This window comes from Oncorhynchus mykiss, chromosome 5 (assembly GCF_013265735.2).
Source record: "Oncorhynchus mykiss isolate Arlee chromosome 5, USDA_OmykA_1.1, whole genome shotgun sequence".
In the NCBI taxonomy this organism is placed as follows: domain Eukaryota; kingdom Metazoa; phylum Chordata; class Actinopteri; order Salmoniformes; family Salmonidae; genus Oncorhynchus; species Oncorhynchus mykiss.
In genome coordinates, this window is record NC_048569.1 from 65,848,257 (window position 1) to 65,873,486 (window position 25,230).

The window sequence follows — 25,230 nt, forward strand, 5'->3', positions numbered from 1 at the left end:
GATTCGGCTATTTAATCCACACCTGTTGCTGACCGGTGTATAAAGTTGAGCACAGCCATGAAATCTCTATAGACAAACATTGGAAGTAGAATGGCCTTACTGAAGAGCTCTGTGACGTTCAACGTGGCACACAACAGCCCCGGGCAACTGTAAGTGCTGTTATTATGAAGTGGAAACGTCTAGAGGCAACAACGACTCAGCCGTGAATTGGTAGGCCATACAAGCTCACAGAACGGGACTAGCGCGTAGAGCTCGTCTGTCCTCGGTTGTGACACTCACTGCCAGGTTCCAAACTGCCTCTGGAAGCAACATCAGCACTATAACTGTTAGTCAGGAGCTTCATGAAATCGGTTTCCATGGCAGAGCAGCCGCACACAAGCCTAAGATCACCATGCACAATGCCAAGCGTCGGCTGAAGTGGTAAAAAGCTTGCTGCTATTGAACTCTGGAGCAGTGGAAACGCGTTCTCTGGAGTGATGACTCACGCATCACCATCTGACAGTCCAAAGGACAAATCTGGGTTTGGCGGATGCCAGGAGAACCCTACCTACCCAACCTTACCTACCCAAAAGTTTGGTGGAGGAGGAATAATGGTCTGGGGCTGTTTTACATGGATCAGGCAGGCCCCTTAGTTCTAGTCAAGGGAAATCTTAATGTCGCAGCATACAATGACATTCTAGACAATTCTTTGCTTCCAACTTTGTGTCAACAGTTTGGGGAAGGCCCTTTCCTGTTTCAGCATGACTATGCCTCTGTGTGCACAAAGTGAGGTCCGTACAGAAATGGTTTGTTGAGATTGGTGTGGAAGAATTTGACTGGCCTGCACAGAGCCCTGACCTCAACCCCATCGAACACCTTTGGCTCGCCAACTGCGAGCCAGGCCTAATTACCCATCATCAGTGCCCAATCTCACCAATGCTCTTATGGCTGAATGGAAGCAAGTCCCTGCAGCAATGTTCCAACATCTAGTGGAAAGCTTTCCCAGAAGAGTGGAGGCTGTTATAGCAGCAAAAGGACGAGCAGATGACCACATACTTTTGGTCATGTGGTGTATTTAAGTGCCTTTGAATGGGGTATGGCACCTGCCAGGCCCACCTGTTTGTGACACTGCTGGGTTTTTCACGATCAACAGTTTCAAGTGTGTATCATGAATGGTCCACCACTAAAAGGACATCCAGCCAACTTGACACAACTGTGGGAAGCATGGGAGTCGACATGTGCCAGCATCCCTGTGTGGAATTCTTTCAACACCTTGTAGAGCAGTCAGGACACCCATGATACAAGTCAATATTTAACGTCCATCCATGTCTGAGAACCTCAGGAGATGACGTGGAAACCGGCCACTAGGGGCATCAGTGAGTTCTGCTGTTACCTTCAGGTATTTTTCAGTTTTGCTAGGTTGTTGTGGGTGAGGATGGGGGGAGGCAGATGGAAGTAAGCATCTGCCTCTGATAGAAAGTTGGTTTTGATATTTTTGTTTTAAGCCTATCCCAAAACTTAACCCCTACTTTAACCATTCTCAGTTACTGCCTAACTTTAAGCATTCTCAGTTACTGCCTAACATTAACCATTCTCAGTTACTGCCTAACATTAACCATTCTCAGTTACTGCCTAACATGAACCATTCTCAGTTACTGCCTAACTTTAACCATTCTCAGTTACTGCCTAACTTTAACCATTCTCAGTTACTGCCTAACATGAACCATTCTCAGTTACTGCCTAACTTTAACCATTCTCAGTTACTGCCTAACATTAACAATTCTCAGTTACTGCCTAACTTGAACCATTCTCAGTTACTGCCTAACTTTAACCATTCTCAGTTACTGCCTAACTTTAACCATTCTCAGTTACTGCCTAACTTGAACCATTCTCAGTTACTGCCTAACATTAACAATTCTCAGTTACTGCCTAACTTGCACCATTCTCAGTTACTGCCTAAATTTAACCATTCTCAGTTACTGCCTAACTTTAACCATTCTCAGTTACTGCCTAACATTAACAATTCTCAGTTACTGCCTAACTTGAACCATTCTCAGTTACTGCCTAACTTTAACAATTCTCAGTTACTGCCTAACATTAACCATTCTCAGTTACTGCCTAACTTGAACCATTCTCAGTTACTGCCTAACTTGAAGCATTTGGAGTTAATTCCTGAACTTAACCTTAAACATTAGAAATGTGATATTTGGAACCACTTCAAAATATGACTTTCGAGTAACATGGATGGAAGTCTAATTCTGTCATGAGACTGTGAGAGCTGGTAGTGTAGAGTCCATGCCCCAAAAATCCAGTCTGTTCTAATGGCAAAAGGGAAGGGGGGGTTCAACTGAATATATGGAAGGTTCAACACATGGAAGGGGTTCTTAATGTTTTGTAACCCCAGTGTGTTTGGAAAGTGCACTTTAGAAAAAGACGTCCTTCAAGTGGGATTCGATTTTAGATTGAATTCAATGAACATTGATGCTGTCTTTATGCTCCCATGTAATTTCTGCAAGGACATTTATTTCTGTGTTAGAATAGAAATAAGAGAGCATAGGCTACTTTGTTATTTTCTATAGGCCTACATACGTGGGTGGCATGTGTGTCTTTATCGACCACAGTGGAGAGTCCATGTCGCTTTGTTGTCCTGGAAAGAACAGTGTTCTCTGAGTTTTGCAACAGGCTCCCAGGCCACACTGGGAAGGTGTTGGCGCTACAGAAGTGTATTTGGCGTGAATAGATCAGGGGTCCAACAAAGCTGTGGGGTTGCTGGGCTCTGTAGAGCTCAGCCCGGTGTTTGGAAGCCACTGGTGCATTAGCCAGTAATAGGTTTGAGAAGACCTAAACGATTTGTTGACTGGGACAATAAATCTGTTGTGTGTTTCTTGGCATGCTGAGGAGGGGATTACAAGTTTTCACACAAAGGAATGCAAATTACTAGCCAAACTGTCAGAGAGGACTTTGGAGGAGCTGGCTATTCGGAGCGTTAGAGCAGATTCTTTATTTTCTGTTTTTCTATTAGTCCTAATAACTGTGAAGGGTCTGAGAGTAGCCACTGTATTCATCTCAAATCAATGGATTACCCACACCGAGCCATAGACTTCCAACATTTGCATTCTATCAAAATGTAGAGCCTGAGAGGTGACCAGCAGGATAATTGGTGTTCAGTCTTTTCAGAGGGCCAAGTGGAAATCGGGAATGTTAAATATCATTCCGTCTCCATCCAAAACCTCCCCATTCCAAAACATCTCTGATACAGTATATTATGAGATTTATTTTGTCATGGATTTTATCACTTTGTTTGTTGGCCTTTGGTCTAAAGGTCAAACTCAAACAAGCCTTGTTTTCTGCTATTTAAAAAAATAAAAAAAAATCACGTACATATGTGGCACAATGTGTTGCTGTAAAGCATCTGGCGTCAGTTTGAGAGGTTAGGTGGGTTTGAGAGGTGGTGAAATATAATGGAAAATGACAATAATAGTAACATTATAATAATATTATCAGTGCAGTTGGTTGGTACATTTTGCATGATTAATTGACATCATTTTGCATGATTAATTTACAAATTAATTTACTCACCTTAATTATTTTCATCAAACCCCCTTGTCAGATCGTGGTGTGATTTATCCTTATAATTTCTGAGACGTCGTTAATGATATTTTTACCGTGGTAGGTAGGCCTAGGTGGTTGCAAAGCTGGGTGGTTGTAATTGTGGACCACGCATGGGCTCAACCAAGGAAATCAATCTTCATAACTCCTCCTAGTGACTGCCGAACGTAGTGCAGGAGTAATTGTCTTCAAAAATAGAGTCCCGTAACACTATTATCAGACGTTGTGTTGTTGTGCAAGAGTCAGGACTGATTTCCTATCGATTTTAGTTATGTTTTTGATGAAGTTTTTTAGTCTAGAACATGCAACGCCAAGACTGCATGTTTGCTTTGGGTTCTTTAACCTAACCGGGGACGTCCCGCCAAGTATCTGTCAAAATACAGATGCTTGAGGGCAGGCTGATGAAACCACAGCATACAGCTCAACACACAGTTCAACAATTAAAATGAAGCAGTAGCTGGTCTGATCCACATCTACTCCAACTAGTTGAAAATTAGGCAATTCAACTTATTGAATATGCTAAACTAAAGTCACACTGTCATGCATTAGTACCAAACCCCTCATCATCTATATTGCATGCTGTGTTCAGTCTGCTAAACATGAATCCTTTTTAATAATCTGTCTATGATGGTTCATTTAGACATAATATGACTAATATGACTACAAAGAAAACTGCAGTGCAACAGAGCTCAAGTTTTAACTATTGAAAAGTCTCTTTGGTTGGCAATGCTCTGAATACTCATTACACTGTTTTCTCTCTCTCTCTCTCTCTCTCTCTCTCGCTCTCTCTCTCTCTCGCTCTCTCTCTCTCTCTCTCTCTCTTGCTCTCTCTCTCTCTCGCTCTCTCTCTCTCTCTCTCTCTCTCTCTCTCTCTCTCTCTCTCTCGCTCTCTCTCTCTCGCTCTCTCTCTCTCGCTCTCTCTCTCTCTCTCGCTCTCTCTCGCTCTCGCTCTCTCTCTCTCTCTCTCCCTCTTTCTCTCTCTCTTTTTCACTCACTCACTCACTCTCACTCACTCACTCACTCACTCACTCACTCACTCACTCACTCACTCACTCACTCACTCACTCACTCACTTGTACACTGCCTTGTGTACAGTATTTGGCACTACTAAGCAGTTTATTACATGCTGTCTGTATGACTGTTTCCCCTCCTCCCCTCGTTGGGATCAATGGGGATAGATGTGCTGTTTTAATTAAAGAACAACAATATCTTTATCTTTAGCTCCACTCCTCACTATAAGGCGTGCTTCCTCTCTCCAGCCCCACAACCAGGGAGAGAGGGCCTGTAGTGGCTCACCCAGCCCAACCTGGCCCTCACACTCGATGGCTTTTAATGGTGCGATTGTAAAACATCTTGTCACATGAGGGAGTTACAATGATGTTTTACAACCCCCCAGTTTTCAAAGATGAGCCATAATATCGTCCCCTATAACTTTTAAACAGGCCTCTCTGTTTGCAAAGAGTTGCATAACGCCAAAGACCATTCTTTTTAAATGCACATTATAACAGGGTGTGTGTTCTGATGTGGCCCATAAAGTGGGCACTTAAGCACAAGGCCACAGAGATGGGGAAACACACACAGACTGATGATGCCTTAATATGTGGGACTCAGAGATCAGGCCATTTAGCTTGGAACACACAGGGGCCCTCTGAAAGCATCACAGTGTTACAGCTGGAGAGAGGGGGGGGGGGGGGGGCAGTTTAAACAGGCTAGTAGGAAGTAACAGGATATATAACATCTCATATTTGTTCTGTCTCTCTCCATGTCAATTCATCAGTGCATCTTTTATGCAGAGATTTAGTCATCTCTTCCTTTTCTTTTATCAACGTTAGTCTTTAAATCCTGACCTGCGCGATGGTTGGCTGATGAAATCGCAGGAGCCTTGGCTGCTGAGAGGAGCACACAATTAAACAGGAATCATTTTAGAAATACTATCACGATATGGAACAAAGGGCGCAAGGGCGCAAGTGGCCCCCCTCAGCCTACAGTATGTTTCCCGGGTAACCCAATGGGATGCAGATCAGCCGAGGCAGGCAGACAGCCCCTTGTGTCCTCCTGCAATTCAGCCTGGTGATGACTAACACTCCTGTACATGGAGAGGCAGGTGGGAGACAGCCTACAATACGCTCACAACCATTGGCCACATCTTTTTTTCTTTCTGTCCATCTCTGAATTGATCAATTTGGCTCTTTTTCTTTTTTTCCCTTCCACTTAGGAACGGCAGAATCCCATAAAACCGCTCACTTACCGTGCAGGCGGCCCGGCTGGGAGAGGTCAGTGTTATCTAAACAGACCCATTGGGCTATTTGCTATAGCACCCTCCATCTGGGAGGAAGCAGGAGGAATCAGCCCATCACTTCAATCAGACAAGCCAGCCACAAGCAGCACACAATGAATTGATAATGTCGAGCACAGAGGGATCAAATCAGATGAAACCCTATAAGAGAGGGAAATCAAGAGAGGGAGAGGAGAGGAGAGGAGAGGAGAGGAGAGGAGAGGAGAGGAGAGGAGAGGAGAGGAGAGGAGAGGAGAGGAGAGGAGGGGAGAGGAGAGGAGAGGGAGAGGGAGAGGGAGAGGGTGAGGGAGAGGGAAATGAGAGGGAGAGGGAAAGGAGAGGGAGAAGGAAAGGGAAAGGGAAGGGAAAGGGAAAGGGAAAGGGAAAGGGAAAGGGAAAGGGAAAGGGAAAGGAGAGGGAGAGGGAAAGGGAAAGGAGAGGGAAAGGGCAAGGGAAAGGAGAGGGAAAGGAGAGGGAAAGGGAAAGGGTGAGGGAAAGGGAAAGGAGAGGGAAAGGGAAAGAAGAGGGAGAGGGAAAGGAGAGGGAGAGGGAAAGGGAAAGGGCAAGGGAAAGGAGAGGGAGAGGGAAAGGGAAAGGAGAGGGAAAGGGCAAGGGAAAGGAGAGGGAAAGGAGAGGGAAAGGGAAAGGGTGAGGGAAAGGGAAAGGAGAGGGAGAGGGAGAGGGAAAGGGAAAGGAGAGGGAAAGGGAAAGGGAAAGGAGAGGGAAAGGAGAGGGAGTGGGAAAGGGAAAGGGAAAGGGAAAGGGAAAGGGAAAGGGAAAGGGAAAGGGAAAGGAGAGGGAGAGGGAAAAGGGAAAGGGAAAGGGAAAGGAGAGGGAGAGGGAAAGGGAAAGGAGAGGGAAAGGGAAAGGGAAAGGAGAGGGAAAGGAGAGGGAGTGGGAAAAGGGAAAGGGAAAGGGAAAGGAGAGGGAGAGGGAGAGGGAAAGGGCAAGGGAAAGGAGAGGGAGAGGGAAAGGGAAATGGAAAGGGAAAGGGAAAGGGAAAGGGAAAGGGAAAGGGAAAGGGAGAGGGAAAGGGAGAGGGAAAGGGAAAGGGAAAGGAAAAGGGAAAGGAGAGGGAAAGGAGAGGGAAAGGGAAAGGGAAAGGAGAGGGAGAGGGAAAGGGAAAGGAGAGGGAAAGGGCAAGGGAAAGGAGAGGGAAAGGAGAGGGAGAGGGAAAGGGAAAGGGGAAAGGAGAGGGAGAGGGAAAAGGGAAAGGGAAAGGGAAAGGAGAGGGAGAGGGAAAGGGAAAGGAGAGGGAAAGGGAAAGGGAAAGGAGAGGGAAAGGAGAGGGAGTGGGAAAAGGGAAAGGGAAAGGGAAAGGAGAGGGAGAGGGAGAGGGAAAGGGAAAGGAGAGGGAAAGGGAAAGGGAAAGGAGAGGGAAAGGAGAGGGAGTGGGAAAGGGAAAGGGAAAGGGAAAGGGAAAGGAGAGGGAAAGGGCAAGGGAAAGGAGAGGGAAAGGGAAAGGAGAGGGAGAGGGAAAGGGAAAGGAGAGGGAAAGGAGAGGGAGAGGGAGAGAGAAAGGGAAAGGGAAAGGAGAGGGAAAGGAGAGGGAAAGGAGAGGGAGAGGGAAAGGAGAGGGAGAGGGAAAGGGAAAGGAGAGGGAAAGGAGAGGGAGAGGGAGAGGGAAAGGGAAAGGGAAAGGAGAGGGAAAGGGCAAGGGAAAGGAGAGGGAAAGGGAAAGGAGAGGGAGAGGGAAAGGGAAAGGAGAGGGAAAGGAGAGGGAGAGGGAGAGGGAAAGGGATAGGGAAAGGAGAGGGAAAGGAGAGGGAAAGGAGAGGGAGAGGGAAAGGGAAAGGGAAAGGAGAGGGAAAGGAGAGGGAGAGGGAAAGGGAAAGGGAAAGGGAAAGGGAAAGGGAAAGGGAGGGAGAGGGAAAGGGAAAGGGAAAGGGAAAGGGAAAGGGAAAGGGAAAGGGAAAGGGAAAGGGAAAGGGAAAGGAGAGGGAGAGGGAAAGGGAAAGGAAAGGGAAAGGCAAAGGGAAAGGAGAGGGAGAGGGAAAGGGAAAGGGAAAGGGAAAGGGAAAGGAGAGGGAGAGGGAAAGGGAAAGGGAAAGGGAAAGGAGAGGGAGAGGGAAAGGGAAAGGGAAAGGGAAAGGGAAAGGGAAAGGGAAAGGGAAAGGGAAAGGGAAAGGAGAGGGAAAGGAGAGGGAGAGGGAAAGGGAAAGGGAAAGGAGAGGGAGAGGGAAAGGGAGAGGGAGAGGGAGAGGGAGAGGGAGAGGGAAAGGGAAAGGGAAAGGGAAAGGGAAAGGGAAAGGGAAAGGAGAGGGAGAGGGAAAGGGAAAGGAGAGGGAAAGGAGAGGGAGAGGGAAAGGGAAAGGGAAAGGGAAAGGGAAAGGGAAAGGGAAAGGAGAGTGAGAGGGAATGGGAAAGGGAAAGGAGAGTGAGAGGGAATGGGAAAGGGAAGGGGAAAGGGGGCGAGAGAGAGTTAAGTTATCTATCGGTGTCTATTTTTCTTGTGATGTTTGTTTACAGATGGAAACAAACAAGTGATTGTTGAAGGTGAGGAAATGGAGTGTGACAGTGTCCAGCAGTAAACAGTGAGCTGTGCAGCCTAGTGTGTGTGTGTATTACAGGGTGTAAGTGCATGTGGGGTAGATCTATAGATACTGTACATGGATACTGTTGGTAAATACTATAGTTACTGCTGTGTAGATAGACAGTGTAGATAGATGTAGAGAGTCCTGTGTGTTCTCTCCCCGTGCAGGCCTACTGTATGTGGATGTGTGGCCAGCCATGCAGCGGTTCTGGTGGAGTGCTTTGGCTCTTGGCTAGTTTCCTCTCAGTCCTCTGTCACCTTGAGTGCCGAGCTGGGCCTGGTCCAGAGACTCCAGGCCAGGCCAGGCAAGGACAGCCAGACCTCCCAGAAGGCAGTTTGTTGTGCAGCGTGTATGTGTGTCTGCGGTCCCTCCCCAGCCTCTGGCCTTTGACCACATGAACTCATTTGAACTCCTGCTCTCTTATAGGCTCATCTCTCATACTGCTCTTATCACCTGGAATCAAACATTAAAAGACTGATGTTTGGGAGGTGGGAGGAGGACAGAGAACCAGGTTAATCATAAAGACAAATGAAAATGAGGTAATGGTGGAGTGACAGAGAGAGAGATAGAGAGAGAGTGAGACAGGCTGAGTAGAATGAGAGGGCAGAACAACTGAGATCAAGATGAAAGGACAGACAGAGAAAAAAAGAGAGAGGGTGAAAGGGGGAGAAACATGTAGGTGAAGACAAAGAAGCAAGTTGATTGATAAAGAGAGAGAGAGCCGGGATATACATATGAAAGAGGAGGTTGTGTTCCTTCAGCTCTGGGCAAACAGACCATTTTACGAGACGCCTTTGCAATTACCTGTTACCTTGACTGTCCTGTTTTAAGAGCCTGGTGGCCTTGGAGTTACCTGGATACACCTGGAGAGAGGTGATGAAAGAGGCGCAGGACTGGAATAAAACTCCTATCACTGCACTCTGAGAGAGAGGACACTGCTAGCTGGCCCCATCTGTATGCCATGTCTGTACCATGGTCACTGGTGCCCAGAGTTTATCCTCATCTCAACACAATTAAGCAAGATATAAAAGCTTTCTCTAACTTTTCTCAGATTCTAATAACTATATGGTTCAGTTCTCCTTTTCCCTTATATATTTCAGAGAGGCTCTTTGCCAATACCAGTGACAGATAGGAAAATATTTGATGTCCTTAGGATGAGCGTTTAACATTCTCACCCCGTGCTCTGACCTTAAGGTGTGTATTTGCATGCGTACGTGTGAATGTGTGTGTGTGATTTTGCGCATCGGCACAGTGCATCTGTGTGTGTTTGTTCATGGAGCATTTAGTCCCAGTTAGATTGTCATAGCCCCCCCCCCCCACACACACACTGTGTCATATTAGCAGTGTTTAAGCAGGACTGATCCAGGCTCATTTGACCTCCACCTTCTCCCTGACCTCCAGTTCTGTCCCTGGAGGGACCAAGCTAGGGAGGCTAAGGTGTATGTGTGTGTGTGTGTGTGTGTGTGTGTGTGTGTGTGTGTGTGTGTGTGTGTGTGTGTGTGTGTGTGTGTGTGTGTGTGTGTGTGCGTGTGCGTGTGCGTGTGCGCGCGTGTGTGTGTGTGTTTGTGCATGTGAGAAAGAGAGAAAGGGTTGGCTCTGGTGTCTGACTCAAGAGCAAACACTGATGGTCAAACAGACAGCCCCCTCCACCCATTTTCTTGCATGCTCTTTCACTCTCTATCCACCCTTCACCTCTCCACCCCTACCTCCCATGCTCTTTGGCCACCTAGCTCAATATAAGCTAAGTGCATCATGTAGTTCTATTGAGAGCCATGTGTGGAATGTACAAGTGGAAGATGCATCTGTCAATCAATGGAGCAGACAGAATTGGGCACAAAAAGGTATAACATGAAGATCCCAATGTCCAGTATCATGTGCATCCCTGCTGGGAGACTGACTGCCTTGAGTGCCTTGGCCAACACAACAGGACCTGCCAATCATTTCTCCTATGGACAGTTTACTACTGATTGGGACACAGAAAGGAAACAGCAGCATCACAGTGAAGAGCACAGTGGACAACCCCCCTGTTCTGTTTATCTGTGTTGTTATTGTTGAGGGTGAACAATGAGGTTCTTAATCAGTGGACCTCTTACCCTGAGCCTTCGCGGGGTCAAATGATGGCTCATGCTGCATTGTGCTTCCCCAATAGAATAAAACATATGTTTATGAAAATGAGAATTCATCACAAAGGGTATCTTTGGATAAAGTCATATTTGTTTGTATCCCTTTTCCCCCTGGTCTGTGTAGCATGGCTTTCATGTGTGTGTAATTACCATATTTCATTACCGTGTTGGGTGTCACTGTTGGAGCATCAAAGCGATTGGCTCCCCGCATGTGCGGCCACTGCTGCCAGAGAAGTACACAACTATTTTTTTTTTTTTAAGAATAAATTTGCCTGCGCCTGTTTGTGAGTGCACTCTCCCCTTCAAGCTGCTGTCGATATCAAAGAGAAGCCATTCGGCTGGTGAAGTGCCCCTTGTGCTGAATAATAAAGCAGTGCATCATCGCAAAAACCTGTGAAACACAACACTCTCACCTTCTCCTCTCCCTCTACCTTGTACACACACTGTCCTTCTCTCCCTCGCTCTCACCTCCTCCTCTCCCTCTACCTTGTACACACACTGTCCTTCTCTCCCTCGCTCTCACTTCCTCCTCTCCCTCTACCTTGTACACACACTGTCCTTCTCTCCCTCGCTCTCACCTCCTCCTCTCCCTCTACCTTGTACACACACTGTCCTTCTCTCCCTCGCTCTCACCTCCTCCTCTCCCTCTACCTTGTACACACACTGTCCTTCTCTCCCTCGCTCTCACCTCCTCCTCTCCCTCTACCTTGTACACACACTGTCCTTCTCTCCCTCGCTCTCACCTCCTCCTCTCCCTCTACCTTGTACACACACTGTCCTTCTCTCTCTCGCTCTCACCTCCTCAAACACACACTCACATGTCGCAAAACAGTAATCTCAATGGAAACACGGCCATGTTGTAGGGCAAACAGCCACTTCGATAGTGCTTTGAGTTGCCATGTGTATCCATAACATAAAGGTATGGAAACAGTCAAACCAATAGGAACAATGTAGTATATAATATACTGCATTTCATTTGTCCCTTTTCTCTTTGGGTTGGTCTTAGGGCCTTGCTTGCACCTGACTATAAACCCATTGAACTCAGTTGTAATGCTACAGTATGGATTAAGCCTTGCAGAGACAAGATTAGTAGTTTCAGGTCATGCCCTATAGTATACTAGGAGTCCTGTTTCCCCATCTGCAGTGTGCCTCAGCATCCTTTATCAGAGGGAATATCTTTTAGAGGGCAGCTATCTATCCGAGGGCATGTCCACTTTGTTTTCCAAAGCTTTATTGCTGATGTCTTGACAGAGAAGGCCAGCCATTTGGTTTGGTGGAACATACACTATCCAGTGGTTAGTTAAGTTGATAGAAATGGTATATTTTCTTACAATACCTTGCTCTATACAATTCATCATACTAAATGGTACATTTTCTTACAATACCTTACTCTATACAATTCATCATACTAAATGGTATATTTTCTTACAATACCTTACTCTATACAATTCATCATACTAAATGGATGAAGTATTCCGTATATGTATCAGTTACTATGGGTTTAACACCTTGGTGTAAAAGTATATATGTATCAGTTACTATGGGTTTAACACCTTGGTGTAAAAGTATATATGTATCAGTTACTATGGGTTTAACACCTTGGTGTAAAAGTATATATGTATCAGTTACTATGGGTTTAACACCTTGGTGTAAAAGTATATATGTATCAGTTACTATGGGTTTAACACCTTGGTGTAAAAGTATATATGTATCTGTCACTATGGGTTTAACACCTTGGTGTAAAAGGTTATTGTTAATGGCAATATGTATCAATTGTATGTGTTGTGTTTTGATTGTGCAATAGTTCTAGAATCAAAACCCATACATTTGATATGCTCTTCGCAGCTCCTGATGCCTTGGCTTCTGTGATTTCTATTATGTATAGGTTCATACAAAGGAAACCATTTGTAATGTCAACATACAATAATTGGGGTGTCTGTCTTTTGTGTATTTTCCTTCCTTTCAATTTATTACCACAACTCACCAACTATAACCTTAATAGAAGCAACATGGTGTTGATCTCTAAGGTCCTTGATGGAAGACCTTGGACTGGATAACAATTGCTTTCTTATCTCTCTCCTCCATCATGCTGCTTTCAATTGGTTCCTGCAAGCACCTAAAGGCCCTCACAAGGCAAACACACCACCAAGCACCTAAAGGCCCTCACAAGGCAAACACACCACTAAGCTTTTTTGTTTGATTTGTAATCCTTTTACCAGAGGTGATTTTTAACAACTTCCTCATCCCCCTCCAGTCAAGTCAACTCAGTCTGGTGCATGATCCATTGCAGCCCACCTCGGCCCTGGGCCCCGGCGAGCCTTAACCTTGGAACCCCCACCCCCTCCACCCCCAACCTTCCAGGAAGCGCGTGGAGAGGGGGAGTGGGGCCAGGGGTGGAGGTGTGTGGAGAGGGGGAGTGGGGCCAGGGGTGGAGGTGTGTAGAGAGGGAGAGTGGGGCCAGGGGTGGAGGTGTGTGGAGAGGGGGAGTGGGGCCAGGGGTGGAGGTGTGTAGAGAGGGGGAGTGGGGCCAGGGGTGGAGGTGTGTGGAGAGGGGGAGTGGGGCCAGGGGTGGAGGTGTGTGGAGAGGGGGAGTGGGGCCAGGGGTGGAGGTGTGTGGAGAGGGGGAGTGGGGCCAGGGGTGGAGGTGTGTGGAGAGGGGGAGTGGGACCAGGGGTGGAGGGGTGTGGAGAGGGGGAGTGGGGCCAGGGGTGGAGGTGTGTGGACAGGGGGAGTGGGGCCAGGGGTGGAGGTGTGTGGAGAGGGGGAGTGGGGCCAGGGGTGGAGGTGTGGAGAGGGGGAGTGGGGCCAGGGGGGGAGGTGTGTGGAGAGGGGGAGTGGGGCCAGGGGTGGAGGTGTGTGGAGAGGGGGAGTGGGGCCAGGGGTGGAGGTGTGTGGAGAGGGGGAGTGTGGCTAGGGGTGGAGGTGTGTGGAGAGGGGGAGTGGGGCCAGGGGTGGAGGTGTGTGGAGAGGGGGAGTGGGGCCAGGGGGGAGGTGTGTGGAGAGGGGGAGTGTGGCCAGGGGTGGAGGTGTGTGGAGAGGGGGAGTGGGGCCAGGGGGGGAGGTGTGTGGAGAGGGGGAGTGGGGCCAGGGGTGGAGGTGTGTGGAGAGGGGGAGTGGGGCCAGGGGTGGAGGTGTGTGGAGAAAGCAAGGATCTGCCACATTATATGCTTTAACATGACTGGCAAATCCACCGCGGTTAAACAAACTTAACCTTCATTTGTGAAACGGTGCAAATCAAAGGGCAAAAAGGGACTTGTGCTGGTAATTACCGCTGGGGGAGAGCAACAGGGGAGGAGAGAGGGGGGAGCGCCGGGAGATAGAGGGGGAGAATTCAAAAAGAAGGGGAACCATTTAAGGTGAAGAAGAATTTGTAATGAGTTTGCCCAGAAATGGATTTTCAGCTGTAATCTTTTATTTATATGCAGACTGATCTCCCTCCTGGGCAGAGTGAGGGTCAGTCCTGTGTGAACTCTGTCAGGACCCCCACTCTGTCAAACAACACCCCAAAGCACAGGGAAAATGGTATTTTAGCAAAGGCAAACATTGTCCTGTCTTGGCTTAAGGGGCGAAATAGCTGTTTATTTTTAAAAACTTGTTCCCCTCTCTCCATCATGCCAGAAACTTTGTCTGAAGGAAGGAATAGAGGAAGTTGAAATTGGAACAAAGTTTAGACAGTTATCATAATTTATTATACAATGAATATTAATGGGGTTAGAGTGTCATTGGAGCATCTCAATTAGGTGAAGGGGATTTAGTTAGCAAGCAACCACCATCAGAACAACTTGGTATAATGGCTGTGGCAGTTAGGATACTACTTGTGAAGGAGTGGCTTTCACGAGAAGCTGAGACACTGTTATACTTGATTTATATTGTAAGGTATTGGGAATTGTACTTTATTGAGTGTGTTGTGATTGCGTTTTGTATCTTTCATGTTGCATCAATTCATAGCAGCTGATTGTGCTACTTCCTTATCTTTCATTTGACAAAAGTGTATGTTTGCTGCCAATTTGAACAGGTGTCTGTCAATACAAATATTTTCAAACTTAAATGGAATGTTACATATTATCATAGTCTCATACAGAATAGAATAGATGGATCATAAGAGTCATAATTATTGAGCTCATTAAATCTGGTTTGTGTTTACTATATGATGGAACACGTTGCAGTCAACCAATGCGTTCGATTTTTTTTAAACTATTATGATATCGATTAAGAATGCATATTTTGGAATAGATATGAAGCCTATCTGTGCTCCAATATTTAGCTATGTGCCTCAATATTTCATCATGATTAACATATTCAACATTCATGTCTGTTATTACTCTGACTTTTCCCATGTATTAGCATACCCATATTTCCAGTATATACAGGACGACAGAGGTCTAGTATTTTTTGGTTTCCGTCCTATAACAGATGGCTCCAGTGCAAGGCTCTGTTAGGTTAATTAAAAACAGCAGGACTAGAGGAACATCCAGCAACAAAATGCATGAGTCATGTGGGTCAACGTGGACTTCGGGAATGACTGAATGTGTGACAATAACTAAATGAAAATTCCAATGAATGAATGAATAAATAAATAACATGTTTCATATAAATAGATAGGCGTTTGCCTAGATAAGGGTTGAGGCCATGCATAATATTATACTGTCCCATTGAAAAAAGAACGTTTTAATCACCGCTGTGTGTTTTGTAGGTGAAACGGTGCTCCCACAATTCAGAAAATGAACTAACCTCTCTTTTCCTTGCATAGGCCTATACTGTATGATGATTGCTCACATTAGGCAATATTAGTCAGAAACCTGTCACATTGAATTGACAGTTTGAACAAAGAAACAAAGAAATAACGATCTTTTGTTTTATTCTGCACAAAAAAAAACAGACTTTAACAAATCAAATACCAAAGGTAAAAATACATCTAAAGAGCGGTAGCCTACTCTGGTAGATGCAGTGTGGAATAGGACTACACTGTAAAACATGTTTTAATACTCTTTGGATCAAACTAAAAAAATATAGTCAACTGGTTACAAGTCAATGAGTCGTTTTCTCAACTGAAAAAAAGTATAATAGTTGTTTAACCAGGCTGCCAACAATAACCAAATTAATTTAACCACTGAAATTGTGTTTCGATTTTTTAAATCAAATGATTTAGCCCTATGGTGAGATGTACACTGAATTTGATTAGATAAAATAATATGACACCAGTGAAAATACGACAATCCTAGTTTCAATCCTAGTTTATATATATATATATATATATATATATATAAACAAAGCACTTAGCTTTGTTTGAGTTCTTTGAATAGTCAACTCACTGTCACCATTGCCACCTGTTGTAGACTAGCCTGCTGCAGAAAAATAACATATTGTGCTAAAGCCGACACTGTTGGAAATTCTACATAATATATGTATATATACTGTGACTACATAAATTCTACATAATATATATATATACTGTGACTACATAAATTCTACATAATATATATACTGTGACTACATAAAAGCTAACAAGAGCGTTGCTGAAAGTGGTGGGAGTAGCAGAAGTGTCCATGACCATGGAGTCTTAATTGGCTTCACATTGGAGTTTGAGCGTTTTATGATAGTTGTTTTTTGTTAAAGCCGCTGTTGCCACCTGGTGGTGAAAGTGGAACCATGCCGTGTAACTTGATGACAATCCCTGCATTCCAATTGGATCCTGTAGAGGGCAGTGAATTCAATTCTTGGAGAATTCCCCTCTAAGTTTTCTGTAGGTCTAAGCTCACCTTTACATTAGCCCACCGTGCTTGGAATGGAATACTAACTGGCATTAGTATTGACATGCAGGCCTAGAGAAATAGGAACTCCAAGAAACCTGAGGGAATTTCCAAAAGTTTATTGTTCCAGGAATCATCAAATGCATGAAAATATACTCTTCGAGAAATAATAAATATACAATATTTCTTTATGAACAAAATGCACAATTTACAAAAACGTCCAATGTGTGCTCCACATCCTGTCTTTAAGATATCAGACCTTATTACAGAGTTATAGCTGTTATTATAGTGATTAGTATGTCTATTCTCATCATTAATATCAAATATTATTCATAATAATAACATTTATTATGATTATTTATCATATTGCTTTCTTGTGATTTTAAGACTTGGCCTCTACTGACAATTTCATAATATGGATGTTGTATATATAGTATCTTCCATTAGTTCTCTGATAGAGACCGTTTATCTATTTGTCATGGGTGAAAGTTATTCCACACATTGAGAGTTTAAATAACTTTTCACAGACTGATCCTGTTCCCTTCACAGAAGCCTGAAGACGGACAGCTCTGTCTCAGAAGTCCTTGGTGTGTCTGTCTGTTGTCCTCTACCCTCATATCCATGTCTACATGTTCTATGTTCTGTGTAAGTTCCATGCCCATAGCAGTTCATTTCCACCTCCAGTTCCCATTTGCAGAATCTTTATATGTAGATATTTGTATGTTCTAGGGTTCTTGGCACATAACGGTGCTCAGGTATAGAGACAGTATGAGTTTTTGTCTGTGGAGACAGCTCCACCATGTGGTCAGGAGGTGAACAGCAGGTGTGAGGTGAGTAACGTTAGTAGGCAGGTGAGGGCGTGGGTGGTGCCGATGGTGTACTGGGCTGAGCTGGGGGTGGGCAGCGCTGAGGGTGAGGACTGGCTGGGGGGTTCCACTGGAGGGTAGAGGCCTGTCCTCCTCCTCTGCTCCTGGTGGGTGAGTAGAGGCTCCACTGTCACATAGCCATTGGTTATCCTCACATTAGGCTGAGGAGTTGTGGTGCTGGAGGGTAGGAGAACAAGATCAGTCAGGTTAACAGGAACACTGTGGTAGAGCTTGTTAGGGTCTCTTGCTGTGTGAGTGTCCAGTTGCACTGTCTGCTACCCTTCATTTTATGCTATTTTCGGTTGTCATTGAATGGGTTCAATAAAGACCTAGAGACAGTGTGTGTATTTGTTCTCTTCTTCTCTCACCCGTCACCGATGCGGACCCACAGGTCACTGAAGAGGCGTGGGCGGCCATGGCTGCGGTGGGCCTTCCGAGGGCGCTTATGTCTCCCAAACTCCTCTAGCTGGCTCAGGCTGTCTGGCAGCAGCATGTGGGGTAGCTCCTCATCCTCCAGCTCCTCCAAACCATCCAGGCTACCATCCAGGTCTGAGGGGCTGGTCACCCAGTCATAGGGAGAGGTTTTACCCGCATCGGAGCCCCCATCGCTGGGGTTCTCTGTTGGTTCTCTGTGGAACAGAACACTATATGCTTATTAAATATCATAGCTCTATGGTATAGACCTGGCTGTATGCTCCCTTATCACTAGAATAGATTAAAGATAACAGAACAAGGTTGGTGAGCAGTTTAAGCATATTATGTCAGATACTTTAGGGAGGTTCTCCTTGTATGCTGTGTGTGAATGTGTAATGGTGTGTGGTTTAAGGTGATCACGGTGCTCTCTAGTCTATCTATATGGTCCAAAGGGCTTTGAACTTCAAACAGGGACACAATGCCCTCTGTGCTTGTAAAAAGTTGACTAAGTGTCTAAACGAGCCACAAGGGAGGAAGCTGTAACCCATGTGGAGGCTTGTCTGAGTGACATCTGCCCCAGCCACCCTGACAACTCAATACCTTAGAAATTCCTCCTTACCATATTCATTTCATTGAAGTAGTCCCTAATGTAACGGTCGGATAGGTGAAAGTAAGGGTTCTATTACATTGCTTTGATCAACACAATCATGTGCGAGCAGGAAAGGAGGAAGTTAGAATAGATTTCAACAGTATTGAAACACGGCCCTACACTAATCCACAGGGAGTTCATTCCTTATCTGTCTTTCCCTATCTGGTTACCGGTAGTTGCCTGTAGGCACAGATATAGGATCAGAAAACCCCAAACCCCATATACCTCAACATCTAGGGGAAACTTCTTCCTACTATGTATATGAAGGGTCATATTGCTTTCCCATCAGTTAACACCCTGGAGGTTTGACATCATAATGAGGCGCCAAGTCCAGACAACACAGTGCTGAGTTCTGTGTTTGCCAGTGTTACACTGACTACAGTGGCTGGCTGCTATAGCTACTCTACACTGAGTCACGTTTTCCTTCTGTCATAATATCTCTATTGAGCAGAGAACACGTGGTGCCTCTGGGTTCAGAGGCTCAGTTTAGAGGTTTACACTTGATAAACACTCGAGAAGCTTCCTGATGTATTGTGTTGTTGTGTCACCTCATATCAGAGAGCACAACATGCTTTGAGGGGTTTTGTGTTTTTGTGTTTCGACCACAGTCAGTCCACTTGTCAGTTTTTGAAACAGAACTGCTGTGGCCTTCAGCTCGGCTGGGGCCTGCTCTGTGTATGAGCCAGGAAGGAACGGGTTGGTTACAGCTGGACTTTGCAGTGGGGAAGTGAGTTTGTAAAAGCAGTGGCTGGATGGGAGGTTTTAATGTAGCTCTGTTTTATGCGATTTCCCTTATTGTTCCTAATTTTTCCATTTTCACCCTAGTTCATGTGAGTCTTGTAACCATTAGCGCTGCTATTTTAATGGGCCCAACCTGCTTGGATCAACCCCCCCCCCCCCAAGTCCTCCTGCTGCTGCCTGCCTGTTCGGGGTGGGAGAGTTCACAGGAGACTGGGGGCTGGTTTGCGTGAGGAGATGCAGCACCCCTCTCCAGGAGGCAAATGGTTGAGGCCTTTCTATGAGGTAGCCATGCCAAGGGGTAGCAAGGAGCGGGCTGGCACACCTCTCACAGCTGGCAGGGTGAGGGAGTGAGGGTTGGGGGAATCAAAGGATTCCTACTTAGCTGAGCTCTGGTTGTAATGGTGTACTACATGTACTAAAACATGTTTCTACATTTAGCACATCTGTGGGGGTCAATTAGTACATGTCATGTGTTTCTGCTCTAGTTGATGTGGGATTGTAAAGTTATGGGGTAACTTGTGACTGTGTTTGTGAGAGGGCTCATATGAATTAGTGCTCAATGGCCATACACACATGTATCAATGTGTGTGTTTGTGTTAGTGCGTAAACAATACTGTAGTCTGTGTGTGTGTCTTGGGTTGTAGCCCTGCTGCGTGGGTGGGGTGTGTCTCTGTACTCACTCTGGGATTGGTTCCTGGTAGTGTGATGGTGTGTGCACCACCTCGTAGCCCTCCTGTCTCAGGATGTCCAACACACTGTGGTTCCCCAGGAAGTGACCTAACAGGAAACACAACAGATCAGTTCACATCTCAGATAGGGCCCAGAGTTTTTCCTGATCAGGCAATGTGGTCCATAAAATCTCTTCTCTTTAGTAATGATGACAGATGGTTACATGATAGCCTCTAGTCTGAATCAGAGGTCTGAAGAGACATGATAGTCTCTAGTCTGAATCAGAGGTCTGAAGAGACATGATAGTCTCTAGTCTGAATCAGAGGTCTGAAGAGACATGATAGTCTCTAGTCTGAATCAGAGGTCTGAAGAGACATGATAGTCTCTAGTCTGAATCAGAGGTCTGAAGAGACATGATAGTCTCTAGTCTGAATCAGAGGTCTGAAGAGACATGGTAGTCTCTAGTCAGTCTGAATCAGAGGTCTGAAGAGACAGGGTGGCAGTGAGCCTGTTATGGTGGCAGTGAGACCATCCTTAGTTCCTAACACATACTGGCCCTTGATCATTCACTACACTTGTTCCTAATGACCCCATATTGTAGTGCACTCTGCTCCTGGCCTCCTTCCCCAAACCCCTGTGTGTGTGTGTGTGTGTGTGTGTGATTCCTTCACTCTGACATCAAACAGACATGCCCCAGCCCCACTCTGATGAAAGCTGTTTTATTCCTCTCTACAGATGATAATCCCAGGTGTCACTCAACCCAGCAATAAGGCCTAATGCTCTCTGACATCACCCCCTCCGCACGCTCCTCCAGCTTATTAACAGCACGCTGACAATCTTCAAGCTCCCAAGCTCGCCAGCTTTTTTCAGACCCTCTATTTTATTATTATGATTTTTCTGATCATTCCTGGGGGAGAAAAAAGCGGTACTAGACTTTCTTGGCGGCGGAGTTCAAAGGCTGTGTTGGGATTGGCATGATGAGAGAGGAGAGGCTACCGCAGAGTGTCGGCCAGATCAGACGGCCAGATTACAGCACTCTCCCTCCCCCACAACAGGCCCCTCCAGAGGAGAGAGAGGAGAGAGGTGGGAGGTGGGTTGGGGGGGGGGGGGGTCGCAGGAAGACCAACAAGATCATCAGGGACCTCAGCCACCACAGCCTGTTGTTCTCCCCACTTGCATCAGTCAGACGCGGGCAGTACAGGAGCATCATGGCAAAAACTAACAGACTGGCCAACATCCAGATCATTGGGCTGCTGAATAGCCACCACTACTCCTACCCCCCTCCACTCTGCCTTTCTACTCCTCTCCTCCTCTCTCCTGTCCTCTCCTGTCCCCTCCACAGCTGAAGGCTGCTCCCAGAATGGACGCAGACAGCTTCAATGACCCCCGTGTCTGTGTAAAGCAGATATTTGATTCATTTCAGCTATGAAGCCCTTTAGTGCTCAGTGAAAAAAAGCCCTGTGTATTCCTCCTGTGAGGTCAATCTGTCTGATGTGTCTTGTTTATTTAGTCTCTGTTTGATGTCATACATAAACAGTCTGAACAGAGTTCTTACTGAGGCGTACGGTTACCACAGGCAGAGGAAGTCATTTAGTCTGGTCCGGGGTATGTGTGGGATGAATTAGAAGTGTGTGTGTGTGTGTGTGTGTGTGTGTGTGTGTGTGTGGTCATCTCTCTTCCTGGCCACCAGACAGCCACAGAGTTAAGGACTGTAGCCAGCAACACACACCTGCTACAGGGGGCCAAGTGTACCCTCCTCCCTGTCTGGTCTGTATCTCTCAGAGGGAATGTTTCTGACTCTAGAGACCATTAGAGGAGCTAGAAAATACATTTCTGATATCTTGCATTCTTCTCTCTTTCTTGATTTGTCAGGGTGCTTTCACGTATCCCCTGTATGATCCTGGAGCTGTAGGTACCCTGATCCACGCTATAAAGCATGTGTGAAACGCAAACGATCCCAGGCTGAAACGAATCCTGGACCTGTGTGAGTAACGGTTCCAGAATCCAGGACAAGAGTACCAGGTATTGTGACGCGGCAGCGTGAATTGCGTTGTAAACTAGCTAGCTTGTTAACGTTATGTAGAATGTGCATCTCTCAAATCATAACCTGAAACAGTTATTTACAGGTCTTGTAAAAGAAAAACGTATTTTGTGGAATCAAATGTAAAAAAAGCTCCAGGAAACCGAACCAGGGTTCCAGATTTCATATGTAAAAACCCACACACACAAACAAACATTCAAGCACACCTGCAACACACACAAACACACACATTCAATAGCCACATATTCCGCCTCTTTCTCTCCCCATCCCTCTCTCCTCTATAGTAGCGTGTGTCTGGTTGCCACCCAGGCTGAGAGCTTTGTGGGCCTGACTCCAGCCGTGTCAGCACCCCATTCCTCCCTCAGCCTGTCCTCGCCTTGCTCCACTCCTCCCTATACCCATCCCTGCACCCTGTCAATATAGTCAAGCGATGCTGAATGGTGAGTGGACATAGGGATAATCCCTCTACTGTAGAGATTGATGTGGATAGGGACAGGCCAGTGGGAGAGGGAGGCTGTGCCAGCGTAAGAAGGAGAGAGGGATCCATGCTCTCAGAGCATGGGCAGGCAGGCAGGCTGGCTGGTGGACACCTGAGGTGGAGGAGGGGGACGACGGCGTAGACCTCCACACACAGAACACACAGAACGCATGCTGTTCACTGTTACTATGGTGCAAACAAACACAAGCTGTTGCTTCACGGGCTGTGGAACAACAGACCGGGGGAAAAAGGGAGAGGACAAGAGAAGAGAGGGATGAGGAGAGAGACAAAGGGGTGGTGATGGAATGGAAACAAACCACACAAATCTGGACTCCAAGAAAAAAAGTTGGCCAAGGAAAATAAGGATGCATTCCTCTACCCTAATTGGAAATATGAGTGCTATCTGCTGTATGTGTTCACAACGTGCCAGTGTGTGTGTGTATCGGTGGGTATGCGTGTGTATGCATGTAATCTTGTGTGTGGGCACGTGCATGCGTGTGAGTATGTACCTGCCTCTGTATAAATGCTCGGGGAAGTCCCTGTCTGACTCACTGCCTGAGCACTATCAGCCCCCTCCACAATGTGAGAATGATTAATGTAACAAAGCTTTAATAACTCCAGCATCCCTGCACTGTAACCCTGGGTGTACATGTATACTTCTACAGTACCAGCTCATCTATAAATCACCTCCCAGCCTTCCAGTCAACAAACCGGGGGAAAGAAATCCTAGCCGCATTGCATCTGAACCAGCTGAACCATGGTGTTGAACAGAGCAGCTCTCGCTTGACGTGTAAATCTAAAGGCAGGAATCAGGAAATTCCACCCTGAAGCTCTCAGGCTCTGTTTTAGTAGAGGGATTAATGGGAATCAGGAGTGTTTCCCCTCCTTACCCCTCCTCATCCCTTTCTCCTCCCCTCCTCATCCTTTTCTCCTCCCCTCCTCCCTTTCATAATGATTTCATTTCCTATGCATGCAGCCCAATAAGTGCTTCCACCGGTGGGGTGTGATGACCGATGACCGGGAACGGTCGTGTCCCAGTTCTGGTCCCCTAATGCATCAAGACACCATTGGCCATTTATGTATATATATGTATAACATGGAATGATTCCTTGGCTAATAGCACCCTTCTACAACTGTTTATTTAAGACAACACACATCACACCTTGACTACCCCCCGTGGAGTGGGTGAGACCCTCTGAATGCCATTACCGGTGGGGTGTGATGACCAATGATTGCGAACGGACGTGTCTCGATCCAGGTCCCCTAATGCATCAAGTCAGAAAAAGCATTTATACTTATTTACCCCCTGTAGGTCAACCCCTTTTACACTGCATAATCAGAGACACACAGCCTGACCATGGCATCCTTGGTTCTGCACCACATGGACTATGTCAGGACCACTGTAGGGGCCAGTGACTTTCTGTAGGAACATTTAAAGTGATTCCTGCTGGCATTCCATATTTAGACTGTCTGTATGCTCTCATTCTGTCTGCCAGACCCCACAGGCTCCAGCCACTGCTGCCACACTGCTGTGTGTGAACCTCCCCTGGCAGACAGAGACACAGAGAGGGAGGGAGGAGGGAAGGAGCGAGAGAGACTGCGGAAGAAGAGAGATGAAAGAGGGAGGTAAGGCAAGAGAAAAGATCGGGAGGAGGGGGAGACAGGGATTTGCTGGGCTGGGCCTGTGGTGGGGTTAAAACATTTAGTGAAAATTGCCCCTTCAGTTTGTTTTTGTTGCTGACAGCTGAGGTCTTAACTCCTTCTCTGCTAGGACAGGACGGGAGGGGGAGGGCAGCTGGCAGGCGTCTGGAGAAAGGCTCCTTTCTTACACACAGACACACAGACAGACATACACACACACATGCTGACGGTAGCTATGCAGTGCATGAATGTGATGGAAGCCATGGCACCCTCATAGACCCCGACTCAAAGCTCTCTTTATCGCTCTCATCTCATTCCTGCTCCAACTTTCATCATGTCATTTCCTCTCCTCCACCCTTCACCCCCTCATCCCCTCTTTATTACAACAAGTCCCTCTGCTACATGTTAGATAAATTTGTAGGTCTCAGATCAGCTGATACATAGCAATTAATGACAGACTTTAGACAAATTGTGTAAAAAATTGCAAGTGTAATCGACATTGTGTGTCTGCGTGCATTTGTATGTCCGTGCAATACTTGCAATGTGTGCCGGTGTGTGTGACAAAGAGAATGTGTGTGTTTGTATTAGCTAGAGGAGAGTTATGGAGATGGAGTGAGTGTACAAGTGTGAGTGCAATGTGGCGTAGCAGCCATTAGTGCTGAATGAGCTGTGATATGTTGTTCCAGAGGCTAATGAAGCATGTAATCTACAAGCAGACTAATGAGCCCTACAGATCTAATTAGAGCTGCCTGGGATCCACACCAGCACACAGGCTAATGCTAAGCTAACACGTCAGGGCCTGAGAGGGACAGAGAGAGGGACTGAGAGAGGATACAGGCCTGACAGAGAGAGGGACTGAGAGAGGCTACAGGCCTGACAGAGAGCGGGATTGAGAGAGGCTACAGGCCTGACAGAGAGAGGGACTGAGAGAGGATACAGGCCTGACAGAGAGAGGGACTGAGAGAGGATACAGGCCTGACAGAGAGAGGGACTGAGAGAGGATACAGGCCTGACAGAGAGAGGGACTGAGAGAGGATACAAGCCTGACAGAGAGGAACTGAGAGAGGCTACAGGCCTGACAGAGAGAGGGATTGAGAGAGGATACAGGCCTGACAGAGAGAGGGACTGAGAGAGGATAGAGGCCTGACATAGAGAGGGATTGAGAGAGGGTACAGGCCTGACAGAGAGAGGGATTGAGAGAGGATACAGGCCTGACAGAGAGAGGGACTGAGAGAGGATACAGGCCTGCCAGAAAGAGGGACTGAGAGAGGATACAGGCCTGACAGAGAGAGGGATTGAGAGAAAGTACAGGCCTGACAGAGAGAGGGATTGAGAGAGGATACAGGCCTGACAGAGAGAGGGACTGAGAGAGGATACAGGCTTGACAGAGAGAGGGACTGAGAGAGGATACAGGCCTGACAGAAAGAGGGACTGGCACTATTGGCCCAACCTCTAACCTTA

General features: G+C 46.6%; 1 protein-coding gene across 2 annotated transcripts in view; it reads right to left on the reverse strand.

Annotated features, from left to right (window-relative positions):
• Positions 1-16,361: 16,361 nt before the first annotated feature.
• trabd2b (TraB domain containing 2B) overlaps positions 16,362-25,230 on the reverse strand; it is a 94,643-nt gene continuing 85,774 nt past the window's right edge. Inside the window, exons 5-7 of one of the 2 annotated variants that reach the window (XM_036978104.1) lie at positions 19,621-19,717; positions 17,505-17,780; positions 16,362-17,313 (exon numbers count right to left, since the gene is read on the reverse strand). In XM_036978104.1, coding sequence (XP_036833999.1) covers positions 17,076-17,313; positions 17,505-17,780; positions 19,621-19,717 — 611 coding nt within the window. In that variant the 3' untranslated portion in view covers positions 16,362-17,075. The remainder of the gene's footprint in view (positions 17,314-17,504; positions 17,781-19,620; positions 19,718-25,230) is intronic. The other variant, XM_021603941.2, reaches the window with a different exon arrangement.